This window comes from Chiloscyllium plagiosum, unplaced genomic scaffold (genome assembly GCF_037043375.1).
Source record: "Chiloscyllium plagiosum isolate Xiang-an unplaced genomic scaffold, Cpla_swu_hap1 HiC_scaffold_26, whole genome shotgun sequence".
Classification (NCBI taxonomy): domain Eukaryota; kingdom Metazoa; phylum Chordata; class Chondrichthyes; order Orectolobiformes; family Hemiscylliidae; genus Chiloscyllium; species Chiloscyllium plagiosum.
The window spans coordinates 48,597,034-48,612,245 of NW_028270164.1; the positions used below are offsets into that span (position 1 = coordinate 48,597,034).

Here is a 15,212-nt window from a genome sequence, read left to right on the forward strand (position 1 = left end):
AAAGCCTGTGTTTTCATGGTGTCAAGCCTGTGTTTTCCTGGTGTGGGCCAATGTTTTCATGGTGTCACACCTGTGTTTTCATGGTGTTAAGCCTGTGTTTTCATGGTGCCAAGCCTATGTTTTCTGGTGTCAAGACTGTGTTTTCCTGGTGTGGGCCTGTGTTTTCATGATTGAAGCCTGTACTTCCTGGTGTGGTGTGCATGTGGTTTCATGGTGTCAAGCCTGTGCTTTCCAAGTGAAGGCCTGTATATTCATGGTGTCAAGCCTGTGTTTCCTAGTGTGAAGCCTGTGTTTTCCTGGTGGGGGCCTGTGTTTTCCTGGTATGGGCCTGTGTTTTCCTGGTGTGGGCCAATGTTTTCATGGTGTCAAACCTGTGTTTTCATGGTGTCAAGCCTGTGTTTTCCTGATGTGGGCCTGTGTTTTCATGGTGTCAAACCTGTGTTTTCATGGTGTCAAGCCTATGTTTTCATGATTGGAGCCTGTACTTCATGGTGTCAAGCCTGTGTTTTCCTGGTGTGGGTCAATGTTTTCATGGTGTCAAGCGTGTGTTTTCATGGTATTAAGCCTGTGATTTCATGGTGTCACACGTGTGTTTTCATGGTGTTAAACCTGTGTTTTCCTGGTGTGGGCCTGTGTTTTCATGATTGGAGCCTGCGTTTTACTGGTGTTGGGGCCTGTGTTTTCTTGATGTCAGTCCTGTGTTTTCCTGGTGTGGACCTGTGTTTTCATGATGTGGGGCTGTGTTTTCATGTTGTCAAGCTTGTGTTTTCATGGTGTCAGGCCTGTATTTTCATGGTGTCAAGCCTGTGTTTTCATGGTGTCAGGCCTGTGTTTTCATGGTGTCAAGCCTGTGTTTTCCAAGTGTAGGCCTGTATATTCATGGTGTCAAACCTGTGTTTTCCTGGTGTGAGTCTGTGTTTTCTGGTGCCAAGCCTGTGTTTTCTGGTGCCAAGCCTGTGTTTTCCTGGTGTGGGTCTGTGTTTTCATGATTGGAGCCTGTATTTTCCTGGTGTGGGGCCCTGTGTTTTCATGGTGTCAAGCCTGTGTTTTCATGGTGGGAGCTTGTGTTTACCTGGTGTTGGCCAGTGTTTTCATGCTGTGGGCCTGTGTTTGCATGGTGTCAAGCCTGTGTTTTCATGGTGCCAAGCCTGTGTTATCCCAGTGTTTTCTCTTTGTACCACAGATGATTCAGAGACGGTTGGAAGAGATTGAACAGACGTTCCATGACTTGGAGCAGAGGGGAATTCACCTTGAGCAGGAAATGCGTAATAATAAAGGTAAAAGCCACAATTCAGTCACACAGCTTCTCCTTATAAGATTGTGTTTGGGTGAGGAATGTGATAAGGATTTCCCCTGGTGTTCTGAAAGTCATTCATGATTTAACATCCCAATGAAATCTGGCCCTTTTCCAGGCATGCCTTTCTGTGGAAACTCTGTCCTGTCTTAAAGAGAGGATTAAGTCTGTCAAAACTTACACATTCAAAGCACTTAGTCGATTTGATCATAAATAACAAAAAACATAAAGGTGCCTGTCTCAAAGACAAAAGTGAAACATCATTTTGCAAAAGCTATGTGTTTATTTAGAGCACTTCCTGTTTGTGAAGTGCATCTGTACATAATGTACTACCTGGCTCTTCATATTAATTTTTTCTTTGTCAGCTAGAACTTGCTTTCACTTTAGCTTGTGGTAGCGATCAAGCACATCACTAGAAGTATAAAGCCGGAAGTGTGTGGCTGTGGTTGACCGGGTTTTCAGAGCTGGAAGACAGCCAGCTGCTGTGAACAAAAACACAAGAAAGAATTAAAACCACAGCCTGCAACTTCTTAAGTGCTGGGTGAGTCAGATTGGTCATGAATTTTCCATTCCCAGCTGCTGTGGAACTAAAAGGAGTCATGAGATTGAAATAGCATGTTTACCACTGTCTGTGGCAGAACTCTAAAATAGCTACAAAGTTAACTAATAAGACTGTGCAATTAAGAAGAGCAACCCTTTTGACAGTGGAGGGGAAAGCATTCTTCAACTTGAAGATTTCACTGAAGAGCAGAGAACCTAGACAGGCAAGATTTTGAAGATATACTTTAACACTATATTAATGCTACTGATGAAAGTACTTGTATTCAACATCACAACTCAAGGAGAAGGGAAACTGTTGATCAGATAGTGACGGCACTGACACATTGAACAGAATCCCGAGAGTTTGGATAATGGAAAGATGATCTCATCAGAGATAGGATTATCCTGGATCCAGCTGTGAGAGCACGTCTACTGAGACAGGAGGCACTTCATTCTCAAGTCAGCTGTCAACATGGGTTAAAACACTGACAGTTCAAAGTTTGTGAGAAGATTTGTAGCTCGGGTGCTCGTTGTTGTGGTTCTGTTCGCCGAGCTGGAAATTTGTGTTGCAGACGTTTCGTCCCCTGTCTAGGTGACATCCTCAGTGCTTGGGAGCCTCCTGTGAAGCGCTTCTGTGATGTTTCCTCCGGCATTTGTAGTGGTTTGAATCTGCCGCTTCCGGTTGTCAGTTCCAGCTGTCCGCTGCAGTGGCCACTCAACAACTCACCAGGACGAAGGACCCGATACTCAGCATGAGCAAAACCAACGTAGTGTACAAAATCCCATGCAAGGACTGTACAAAACACTACATTGGACAAACAGGAAGACAGCTAATGATCCGTATCCATGAACACCAACTAGCCATGAAACGACACCACCAGCTATCCTTAGTAGCCACACACGCAGATGACAAGCAACATGAGTCCAACTGGGACTACACTACTATTATAGGACAAGCCAAACAGAGAACAGCCAGGGAATTCCTAGAGGCATGGCACTCATTCACAGATTCTATCAACAAATACATCGACCTGGACCCAATATACCGGCCACTGCAGCGGACAGCTGGAACTGACCAACCGGAAGCGGTAGATACAAACCACTACAAATGCCGGAGGAAAGATCACAGAAGCACTTCACAGGAGGCTCCCAAGCACTGAGGATGTCACCTAGACAGGGGACGAAACGTCTGCAACACAAATTCCCAGCTCGGCAAACAGAACCACAACAATGACAGTATTAATGGAAGTGTAGGTAAGGCTTTGCATTATATCGCAAGACATTCTAGGCCCAATGAGAACAACATATTGAAAAGAAAAGGAAATAATGTTCACACCGGGCCAGCAGACAGTTGAAGGCAAGAGGACAATATTGCAGAGGACAGCACACAAAAGAAATGAAAGCATGTCCATTGTAGAGGAAACAGTGCTCTAACCTGCAAGAAGGTGATAACTTCACATGTAAGTGTTTTAGCTACAAAGAGGCAAAACAAGCTAATGAAAATGGCTGCTGGAGAGATGTCAGCCAACGGTTCAAATGAATCACCCTGCACTACACAACAGGTAGGCATCCTCAGGTCTAAAGGCAACCAATGGGGTGTGACTGTTAGAATGATTATCAAGTAAATGTGAAGTATAGGGTGGCATGGTGGCTCAATGGTTAGCGCTGCTGCCTCACAGCGCCAGGGACCCTGGTTCGATTCCACCCTCAGACGACTGTCTGTGTGGAATTTCACATTCTCCTTGTGTCTGTGTGGGTTCCTCCAGGAATGCGCAGGCTGGGTTGGTTAGCCATGGGAAATGCAGGGTTACAGGGTGGGATGCTCCATGGAGGGTTGGTGTTGACTTGATTGGCCGAATGGCCTGCTCCCACACTGTAGAGATTCAACGATTAAGTGGACATCGGTGCTAATTGTGCAACATTTATGAGCTTTGCAGGTGCATACAAAGGTAAGGTTCAGGTTATATGATGGAGTGATACTTATTCCAAGGGAACGAATGAAGCTGGGAGCCCAAAACAATGGGATGAATGCAGACCATGATAACGATCTGCTTGTCTATGAAGGTGGAGACACAATGGAAGAAGCCATCACAGACCACAACAACTATCGGGTGCAACTGCGACAGAGAACTCACCAAATGAAACCTGAAGCTGAACAAGGAGATAATACAATTGAAGGTGCTTGAAGTTGAGAACATAGGGTATGTACTGACCGCAAAATGGCTTTGCCCAGGTCCTGGCAAAATGAGAGCTGTAGCACAGATGCAGCAACCGACAGATGTGAACACAGTCGAACCTTTCATTGATTTTGAGAACAATGTAGCAAAGTGTTTGCATTATTCATGACCAGGGTGCGAACCTCCAGAAAGCTCGGTGTATCGAGGAACAGAAGAAGACTTTACTAGAAACAAATAACAAGTAACAACGACAGCAGGGCTGAGGGTACTGTGATGTCAATGGTGATGTTACCCTGCAGTGTGATTCCAGTGAGACAGAACTTGGAGCAACACGTATACAGCAAGGACAACTGATTGCATTTAATGTAAATGTACCAACGCTGTGGACCAATTATTGCCACTGTTTGTAAGCATATCAATCATACCGATTTGAGACAGATGAAGTGACAGTAGAGCTGAAAATGTGTTGCTGGAAAAGCGCAGCAGGTCAGGCAGCATCCAAGGAGCAGGAGAATCGACGTTTCGGGCATAAGCCCTTCTTCAGGAAAGGGCTTATTCCTGAAGAAGGGCTTATGCCCGAAACGTCGATTCTCCTGCTCCTTGGATGCTGCCTGACCTGCTGCGCTTTTCCAGCAACACATTTTCAGCTCTGATCTACAGCATCTGCAGACCTCACTTTCTCCTCGAAGTGACAGTAGAGTCCAACCTCAAGCCATTTCAAAGCATGTTCCTCAGGGCTACATCTATTCAGTCAAAGAATCTGCAAAGTGACATTGTTTGTTTTGCAGAGATATTATCTGTACACGACAAATTAACAAGAGAAACAGATGTGCATTGCTGAGAAGCTGTGGGGAGCAGCACCCGCTGTGAGAAAAGTTGAGAATGCTAGGGTGGAGTGTGAAATCTTTCAGAATCAATGAAAAGCAACAACCCGACTTGATTTGGAAATTTTCACCCAGCAGAGACACGGCATCTGAAAGACTTGCTCGAATCAAGCAATTTGATGCAACTCTGCAAATGTTGCTGGAATATAGTAATGAAAGGATGGGCTGGAAGTCTTTAGGACAGACCTGGTATATAGGGGAGTATTGGACAGACAGAGCTCAAAGGTAGAAGACAGGGGGTGGTGGTGGAGGGTTGGTTTTCAGACTGGAGGCCTGTGACCAGTGGAGTGCCACAAGGATCAGTGCTGGGTCCACTACTTTTTTTCATTTACATAAATGATTTGGATGTGAGCATAAGAGGTACAGTTAGTAAATTTGCAGATGACACCAAAATTGGAGGTGTAGTGGACAGCGAAGAGGGTTACCTCAGATTACAACAGGATCTGGACCAGATGGGCCAATGGGCTGAGAAGTGGCAAATAGAGTTTAATTCAGATAAATTTGAGGTGCTGCATTTTGGGAAAGCAAATCTTAGCAGGACTTATATATTTAATGGTAAGGTCCTAGGGAGTGTTGCTGAACAAAGAGACCTTGGAGTGCAGGTTCATAGCTCCTTGAAAGTGGAATCGCAGGTAGACAGGATAGTGAAGAAGGTGTTTGGTGTGCTTTCCTTTATCGGTCAGCGTATTGACTACAGGAGTTGGGAGGTCATGTTGCGGCTGTACAGGACATTGGTTAGGCCACTGTTAGAATATTGTGTGCAATTCTGGTCTCCTTCCTATTGGAAACTTGAAAGGGTTCAGAAAAGATTTACAAGGATGTTGCCAGGGTTGGAGGATTTGAGCTAAGGGAGAGGCTGAATAGGCTGGGGCTGTCTTCCCTGGAGCATCAGAGGCTGTGGGGTGACCTTATAGAGGTTTACAAAATTATGAAGGGCATGGAAAGGATAAATAGACACAGTCTTTTCTCTGGGGTGGGGGAGACTAAAGGGCATAGGTTTAGGGTGAGAGGGGAAAGATATAAAAGAGACCTAAGGGGCAACTTTGTCACGCAGAGGGTGGTACATGTATGGAATGAACTGCCAGAGGAAGTGATGGAAGCTCGTACAATTGCAACATTTAAAAGGCATCTGGATGGGTATATGAATATGAAGGGTTTGGAGGGATATGGGCCGGGTGCTGGCAGGTGGGACTAGATTGGGTTGGGATATCTGGTCGGCATGGACGGGTTGGACCGAAGGGTCTGTTTCCATGCTGTACACCTGTATGACTCTAGATGAAGTGACAGCTCAAGATGGCATCTTGGACTCATCATCTCTAAGGAGTTAAGACAAAAAGATGCTGACGTGTATCCACATAACTGTCAAGGGTTACATCTGAAACATTGACTTCTCCACCTCCTGATGCAGCCGGGCTTGCTGTGTTCTTCCAGCCTCCTGCCTGTCTACCTTGGATTCCAGCATCTGCAGTCCTTTTGTCTCTAAGGAAGTGCACCTTACCTGAGTGCTGCACTGGCCAAACATCAGCAATGAGGTTAAGGACTACATCAGCAAACCAAAATAAGCTAAATTTCACTTTGATAAAGCCACTAGCTCATGACCAGACTTTAGCATTGGAGAGTCAGTCAGAGCACAAACATTTAATGCCCTGAACAAGGGGCAGTCCACATGACAACTTGGTGCCTGTGTAGAACAGTTATAACCTTGCTCCCACTCAGTGAACATGAATGATATTATTGTCTATACTATTGTAACTATAGGTATATACATACAACTAGGACAGCTGCTCCTTCACTGTAGATGGCTGGAAGAAGATGTGTCACCAACTGCACAGAATGCAGTACAACCATCAGAACCATTAGTCCACTGTTTCTCAATGAGGACGATGGATCAGTAGTAACACTTTCTGGATTAGTGGTGCTGGAAGAGCACAGCAGTTCAGGCAGCATCCAAGGAGCTTTGAAATCGACGTTTCGGGCAAAAGCCCTTCATCAGGAATAAAGGCATTGAGCCTGGAGCGTGGAGAGATAAGCTAGAGGAGGGTGGGGGTGGGGAGAAAGTAGCAGAGAGTACGATGGGTGAGTGGGGGAGGGGATGAAGGTGATAGGTCAGGGAGGAGAGGGTGGAGTGGATAGGTGGAAAAGGAGCTAGGCAGGTAGGACAAGTCCAGACAAGTCATGGGGAAAGTGCTGAGCTGCAAGTTTAGAACTTGAGGGAGCGGCGGTGAAGGAGGCCCAGGACCTCCATGTCCTCGGCAGAGTGGGAGGGGGAGTTGAAATGTTAGGCCATGGGGCCCTCACCACCAGACGCCTGGAGGAAGAACGCCTCATCTTCTGCCTCGGAACACTTCAACCCCAGAGCATCAATGTGGACTTCACCAGTTTCCTCATTTCCCCTTCCCCCACCTCACCCTAGTTCTAAACTTGCAGCTCAGCACTTTCCCCATGACTTGTCCGGACTTGTCCTACCTGTCTATCTCCTTTTCCACCTATCCACTCCACCCTCTCCTCCCTGACCTATCACCTTCATTCCCCCCCCCCCCCCCGCCCCACTCACCCATTGTACGCTATGCTACTTTCTCCCCACCCTCCTCTAGCTTATCTCTCCACGCTCCAGGCTCTCTGCCTTTATTCCTGATGAAGGGCTTTTGCCCGAAACGTCGATTTCAAAGCTCCTCGGATGCTGCCTGAACTGCTGTGCTCTTCCAGCACCACTAATCCAGAATCTGGTTTCCAGCATCTGCAGTCATTGTTTTTACCTCAGTAGTAACACTTGGCAGGGAAACACTGCTGTCCACATACAGAACCTCATCCCAGGACTGACAAAGTTCCTGATGAACTCTCAATGACAATGTGTACCACTACAAGACCTGCCCAATTCATAGAGGACATTGCATATCATTTGCAGAGGATGATAGAAGTGGGACTGACTCAAATTAATAGAGTTTGTTAGTGAATGGTATATATTGCTGTTGACCATGGATAACTTACAGTTGCAAATAGTTGTGCTTTCAAATTATTATTTATGATGAAAAGAGGGTGACTGTTTGGAGAAAAACAATTATCATTGTCACTCCAACTGGTCAACAGCTATTTTTAAGAATCTCCAATATTTTTAAATAACCGATGAGTAATAGTCATGTGACCTGTATTTTGCTTTGTGTGTTTTACCTCAGAAATAGCAGCTATTAAGCACGTGATGTGAAATATCCAATGCTGCTCTTTGTTCATGCTGGTTGGGATGTATTTGTGTAATTTAATTGGTGCTGACTTCAGGATCTTATCCTAGGATGACTCAATCAGTGGAAAATACATTTTCCTTCACTTGTAAGTAACTTATTTCGACATGTGATGTTTCATCCTCCCAGACCACACACTCTCTGAAAACGATTGTTGTGTTAAGAATGGCTTATTCTGATTCTCACTCTGAATTTTCCCTCCTCCATGCCTTCCCTCCCATTAGTAACATAGAGACGAGGAGGAGGCCATTCGGCCCTTTGAGCATGCTCTCCCATTCAATACGTTCATGGCTGATTCCCTGCCTCAATTTTACTTTCCCAATTTTTTTCCAATGGTCTTGATGCCTTTAAAATCTAGAAATGTCTTGATCTCTTTGTTGAATATATCCAGTGACCAGGCTTCCACAGCCTTCTGGTGTTGAGAATTCCACAGGTTCATCACCCTTTGAGTGAAGAAATGTTTCCTCTTCTCAATCCTAAATCGTCTACTCCATATCCTGAGACTGTATCCTCAGTTGTAGACTCTCCAACCAGGGGAAACATCTGTCCTTTATCAAGCCTGTTCAGTTCTGTCAGAATTTAATTTGCTTCAATCAGATCCCCTATCATCCTTCTAAACTCTTATAGGTAGAGTAGGGACCCCATTAGTGCGGGAAATGCCAAATCTGCAATGTCCACCATCTCGAAGGACAGCCCACCTTCAAGTCAAATGGTGTCCTGACTTTGGACAATGTTACCATTGCTGCTGCATCAAAATCCTGCCATCCCCTCCCTAACGGCACAATGGGTGAAAACCTTTTGACAACGGTGGCTCAAGAAGGTGGCTCACCACTGCTGTTCCCTCAGACATCACTTTGCTGCGCATTATCTATTTGTTACATGATACGTCCCCTTTAAGATTGTTGCATGGCCAGTCGTGTGACTATCTTAAACAATATGCTGCACACTTGCAGCCTGTTTGTTCGCTGTACGGCCACACTTAAACACCACTGTCTTCTCAAAGGCAATCAGAGCTGCACAATAAACGCCAATCACACCCACAACCTGAAGTTGAAACTGAGAAACTGGGCTCAAGGGTTCTTTGGTGTTATTATTCCTTTAAATGGCATGGACAGTGGGAATTGAAGACATTGGGTCTGTTGCAGGGATGCTTTCCTTCCAGCAGAGGGCCCCAGCATTCCACAAACAGCAAATTTCTATTTGTTAAAAGGTCACCACTGAAAGGTCACCTTTCTTTGAGGAGGTGACCAAGCATGTGGATGAGGGTAGAGCAGTGGATGTAGTATTCATGGATTTTAGTAAGGCATTTGATAAGGTTCCCCATGGTAGGCTTATGCGGAAAGTCAGGAGGCATAGGATAGAGGGAAATTTGGGTCGAAGTCAGAGAGTGGTGGTAGATGGTAAATATTCAGCCTGAAGCCCAGTTACAAGTGGAGTTCTGCAGGGATCAGTTCTGGGTCCTCTGCTGTTTGTAATTTTTATTAATGACTTGGAAGAGGGAGTCGAAGGGTGGGTCAGTAAATTTGCAGATGATACGAAGATTTGTGGAGTTGTGGATAGTGAGGAGGGCTGTTGTCGGCTGCAAAGGGACTTAGATATGATGCAGAGCTGGGCTGAGGAGTGGCAGATGGAGTTCAACCCTGTCAAGTGTGAGGTTGTCCATTTTGGAAGGACAAATAAGAATGCGGAATACAGGGTTAACGGTAGGGTTCTTAGTGAGGTGGAGGAACAGAGGGATCTTGGGGTCTATGTTCATAGATCTTTGAAAGTTGCCACTCAGGTGGATAGAGCTTGTAAGAAGGTCTATGGTGTATTAGCGTTCATTAGCAGAGGGATTGAATTCAAGAGTCGTGAAGTGATGTTACAGCTATACAGGACTTTGGTTAGGCAACATTTGGAGTACTGTGTGCAGTTCTGGTCGCCTCACTTTAGGAAAGATGTGGAAGCTTTGGAGAGGGTGCAGAGAAGATTTACCAGGATGTTGCCTGGAATGGAGAATAGGTCGTACGAAGATAGGTTGAGTGTGCTAGGCCTTTTCTCATTGGAACGGCGAAGGATGAGGGGTGACTTGATAGAGGTTTATAAGATGATCAGAGGATTAGATAGAGTAGACAGTCAAGAAACCTTTTCCCCGGGTACAACAGAGTGTTACAAGGGGACATAAATTTAAGATGAAGGGTGGAAGGTATAGGGGAGATGTCAGGGGTAGGTTCTTTACCCAGAGACTGGTGGGGGAATGGAATGCGCTGCCTGTGGGAGTGGCAGAGTCAGAATCATTGGCGAACGTTAAGTGGCAATTGGATAGGTACATGGATGGGTGCTTAAGCTAGGACAAATGTTCGGCACAACATCGTGGGCCGAAGGGCGTGTTTTGTGCAGTATTGTTCTATGTTCTGTGTTCTATGTTCTATGTCATGGCCACAATGCCAATAGACATCTCCTGCAAGTGTACACTCAGCCGCATTTTCAAGACAAGGTGGAGCTGGGAAAGAATTGGTCAGAAACTGTGACCTTCACCTTTCTGTACGTATGTTGCTGTGATAGCAGCATGAATACTTAGGGAGATATAAGCTCTCAGCTTCCACCCCTTCTGGTCAACCAACCATTTTTATGCATCACCAATATTTTTCTGACAATCAATGGACAGAAGGGTTTGGCAAAAATGAAAGAGAAACCAAAATTTTAAAAATAGCACCATGATCTGTCTTCTGTGCTCTTAGCTCCAGAGTCTGGGAGTTTAATCTTTAATTTCTGGTGACTCCAGGATAAAGTAGAAGGGAGTGGAGACCTGCAGTTCAGTGGCTCTCTCTTTGTGTATGAGGTGATTGTTCTGTCCTGCTGCTCGAGATGGTAAAGGAGTGGAGGCAGGGTCACACACACACACACAGGTCGCAGGGTGAACCTGAATAAAGTGCTCATGGATTATCATGTGTACCCAACCCAAGGTCAACAGTTCAGTACAAAGTGAGGTTCAATCATTTCCACACACACTGTACATTTACTATCTTGAGATGTGTTAAGAGGAGGTTTGAGGGAATTGTGAGGAAGAGATGCTAGGAGGAATAGTTCAGCCAGGGAGCATCAAGGTAAGTTAATAGATAAAGGGACAGAAACAGATATGGGTTCAGAGGCAGTCAGATGCATTTCTGTCCACTTGCTAAAGCTGAGATCTACCAATAAAGTGACAGGTTTGTTCAGTTTCTAAACATTGTTTCTCCTACAGGTGAACAGCAAGATCTGATGCAATCCTGGATCGCACTGGTGCAAGACAAGAACCAACTCCTGAGTGAAGAGTCTGAGTTAATGATACAGTAAGGACACTTTATATTTGCCGCTCTGCTTTCCATGATGACCTTTAAACCTGATCAATCCTCAGTAGTGTGGTGTTGCAGGGTGACCAAGAATGGGGACTTGACATGCTGGAAGAACAGGCAAAAAGGAGGTGGAGTGGCTTTATTAATAATGGATGGTGTCATGGTGGTACTTGGTGATAGAGATGCTATAGAATATGATTTGGAATCAGTTTGGGTGGAAGTAAGAAATGGCAAAGGAAAGAAAACATGGGTGAGAGCTATCTCGAGCACCCTGAAGAGCTGCCTCACTGTCGTTAAAGGTCGGTAAATAATGGAAATATTGAAGGAGGACACTATAATCGCCATACATGATATTAATCTGCATATTGACTGAATAAATTGCATGGGCAATGTTGACATGGAAGGTCAATATCTAAAGCACATGAGTGAGTGTTTGTAAGAGCAGTGTGTTGCAGCAACTCTCTGGGAACAGGCTACTTTAAGACTAATCATGTGTAATAAGGCAGTGTAAGATCACATAGTTCAGAATCCTGTCGTGGGGAACAATAACAACATAGTGGAATTGAGGGAGACCAACTCAGGTCTCAAACCACTGTCCTCAACTTAAATAAACACAATGACAGAGGGATGAAGGAAGAGTTGTGCAAAGTGGAAATAGATTAAAGGGAAAGTCAGGAGATAAACAAAAGCACAAACTTTTAAAACTTGTGTTATCTCTAATGCGATTACAGCGCCAACACTAAGTGGTGTTTCTAAAGCGTGATTTTTCTATAACGCACGGTTGCACTAGAACCCAACCATTGCATTATATAACTACCTGTATTTCATGATGCTCAGCAAAAACTTATTCCAGCCAAAAAAGGGCTTGATAAGAAGGAAGAACCTGCAGTCGAGGAGAAAATCCAAATAAAAAACTAAGGCATGCCAAGTGATCAACACAGATGTAGTTAAACACAAAGACAGGGAGTCAGGATGAGTACGTTTTCTCTGATTTTGGAAAGATACGATTGTTGGAGTGTCACAAGGATCAGTCCTAGGGTCGTGATTATTTACTTTCTCAATTAATCATTTGGAGGAGGGGCAGACTGTAATGTATTCACACTTGCTGATTGTACAGAAATATCCGGGTGAGCATCTTGTCTTAGCAATCTGCAAGGGGATACAGGTAGGCTGATTGAGTGGGCAAAACCTTAGCAATTGGAGTTTAATGTAGGAAAATGAGCTGGTGAGGGCAGGTACAGAAGGATAGAGCAGATGAATGCATGGCTGAGGAGCTGGTGGATGGGAGAAGGATTCACATTTTTGGATCATTGGAATCTCTTTTGGGGTAGAAGTGACCTGTACAAGAAGGACAGATTGCACCTAAATTGGATGGGGACTAATATACTGGCAGGGAAATTTGCTAGAACTGCTTGGGAGGATTTAAACTAGTAAGGTGGGGGGGGGGGGGGGGGTTGGACCCAGGGAGATAGTGAGGAGAGATCGATCTGAGATGGGTACAGTTGAGAACAGAAGTGAGTCAAACAGTCAGGGCAGGCAGGGACAAGGTAGGACTAATAAATTAAACTGTATTTATTTCAATGCAAGGGGCCTAACAGGGAAGGCAGATGAACTCAGGGCATGGTTAGGAACATGGGACTGGGATATCATAGCAATTACAGAAACATGGCTGAGGGTTGGGCAGGACTAGCAGCTTAATGTTCCAGGATACACATGTTACCGGAAGGATAGAAAGGGAGGCAAGAGAGAAGGGGGGGTGGCATTTTTGATAAGGGATAGCATTACAGCTGTGCTGAGGGAGGATATTCCCGGAAATACATCCAGGGAAGTTATTTGGGTGGAACTGAGAAATAAGAAAGGGATGATCACCTTATTGGGATTGTATTATAGACCTCCTAATAGTCAGAGGGAAATTGAGAAACAAACTTGTAAGGAGATCTCAGCTATCTGTAAGAATAATAGGGTAGTTATGGTAGGGGATGTTAACTTTCCGAACATCGACTCGGACTGCCATAATGTTAAAGGTTTAGATGGAGAGGAATTTCTTAAGTGCGTACAAGACAATTTTCTGATTCAGTATGTGGATGTACCTAAGGTGCAAAATTTGACCTACTCTTGGGAAATAAGGCAAGGCAGGTGACTGAGGTGTCAGTGGGGGAGCACTTTGGGGCCAGCCACTAAAGAGAGAGAGAGGGACCGGATTGTTGAAGAGGAGAGTGTGAAACAGACTGGTACGCTAGAAGAGATACTTGTTAGGAAGGAAGATGTCTTAGACATTTTGAACAATTTCAGGGTAGACAAGTCCCCCGGGCCTGACGGGATATATCCTAGGATTATGTGGGAAGCAAGAGAGGAAATTGCAGAACCGTTGGCAATGACCTTTTCGTCTTCACTATCAACGGGGGTGGTACCAGGGGACTGGAGAGTGGCGAATGTTGTGCCCCTGTTCAAAAAAGGGAATAGGGATAACCCCGGGAATTACAGGCCAGTTAGTCTTACTTCGGTGGTAGGCAAAGTAATGGAAAGGGTACTGAGGGATAGGATTTATGAGTATCTGGAAAGACACTGCTTGATTAGGGACAGCCAGCACAGATTTGTGAGGGGTAGGTCTTACCTTACAAGTCTTATTGAATTCTTTGAGGAGGTGACCAAGCATGTGGATGAGGGTAGAGCAGTGGATGTAGTGTACATGGATTTTAGTAAGGCATTTGATAAGGTTCCCCATGGTAGGCTTATGCGGAAAGTCAGGAGGCATAGGATAGAGGGAAATTTGGCCAGTTGGATAGAAAACTGGCTAACCGGTCGAAGTCAGAGAGTGGTGGTAGATGGTAAATATTCAGCCTGGAGCCCAGTTACAAGTGGAGTTCCGCAGGGATCAGTTCTGGGTCCTCTGCTGTTTGTAATTTTTATTAATGACTTGGAAGAGGGAGTCGAAGTGGTGGGTCAGTAAATTTGCAGATGATACGAAGATTTGTGGAGTTGTGGATAGTGAGGAGGGCTGTTGTCGGCTGCAAAGGGACTTAGATATGATGCAGAGCTGGGCTGAGGAGTGGCAGATGGAGTTCAACCCTGCCAAGTGTGAGGTTGTCCATTTTGGAAGGACAAATAAGAATGCGGAATACAGGGTTAACGGTAGGGTTCTTAGTGAGGTGGAGGAGCAGAGGGATCTTGGGGTCTATGTTCATAGATCTTTGAAAATTGCCACTCAGGTGGATAGAGCTTGTAAGAAGGCCTATGGTGTATTAGTGTTCATTAGCAGAGGGATTGAATTCAAGAGTCGTGAAGTGATGTTGCAGCTGAAACCTTGGTTAGGCAACATTTGGAGTACTGTGTGCAGTTCTGGTCGCCTCACTTTAGGAAAGATGTGGAAGCTTTGGAGAGGGTGCAGAGAAGATTTACCAGGATGTGGCCTGGAATGGAGAATAGGTCGTACGAGGATAGGTTGAGAGTGCTAGGCCTTTTCTCATTGGAACGGCAAAGGATGAGGGGTGACTTGATAGAGGTTTATAAGATGATCAGAGGATTAGATAGAGTAGACAGTCAGAAACTTTTTCCCCGGGTACAACAGAGTGTTACAAGGGGACATAAATTTAAGGTGAAGGGTGCAAGGTATAGAGGGGGTGTCGGGGGTAGGTTCTTTACCCAGAGAGTGGTGGGGGCATGGAATGCGCTGCCTGTGGGAGTGGCAGAGTCAGAATCATTGGCGAACTTTAAGCGGCAATTGGATAGGTACATGGATGGGTGCTTAAGCTAGGACAAATGTTCGG

General features: G+C 45.2%; 1 protein-coding gene across 5 annotated transcripts in view; it reads left to right on the forward strand.

Moving 5' to 3' along the window:
* LOC122563302 (protein-methionine sulfoxide oxidase mical3a) overlaps window positions 1-15,212 on the forward strand; it is a 127,435-nt gene that overhangs the window by 96,381 nt on the left and 15,842 nt on the right. For all 5 annotated transcript variants that reach the window (XM_087973682.1, XM_043717009.2, XM_043717008.2 and 2 more), the window contains exons 26-27: window positions 1,184-1,277; window positions 11,355-11,442. In XM_087973682.1, coding sequence (XP_087829808.1) covers window positions 1,184-1,277; window positions 11,355-11,442 — 182 coding nt within the window. The remainder of the gene's footprint in view (window positions 1-1,183; window positions 1,278-11,354; window positions 11,443-15,212) is intronic.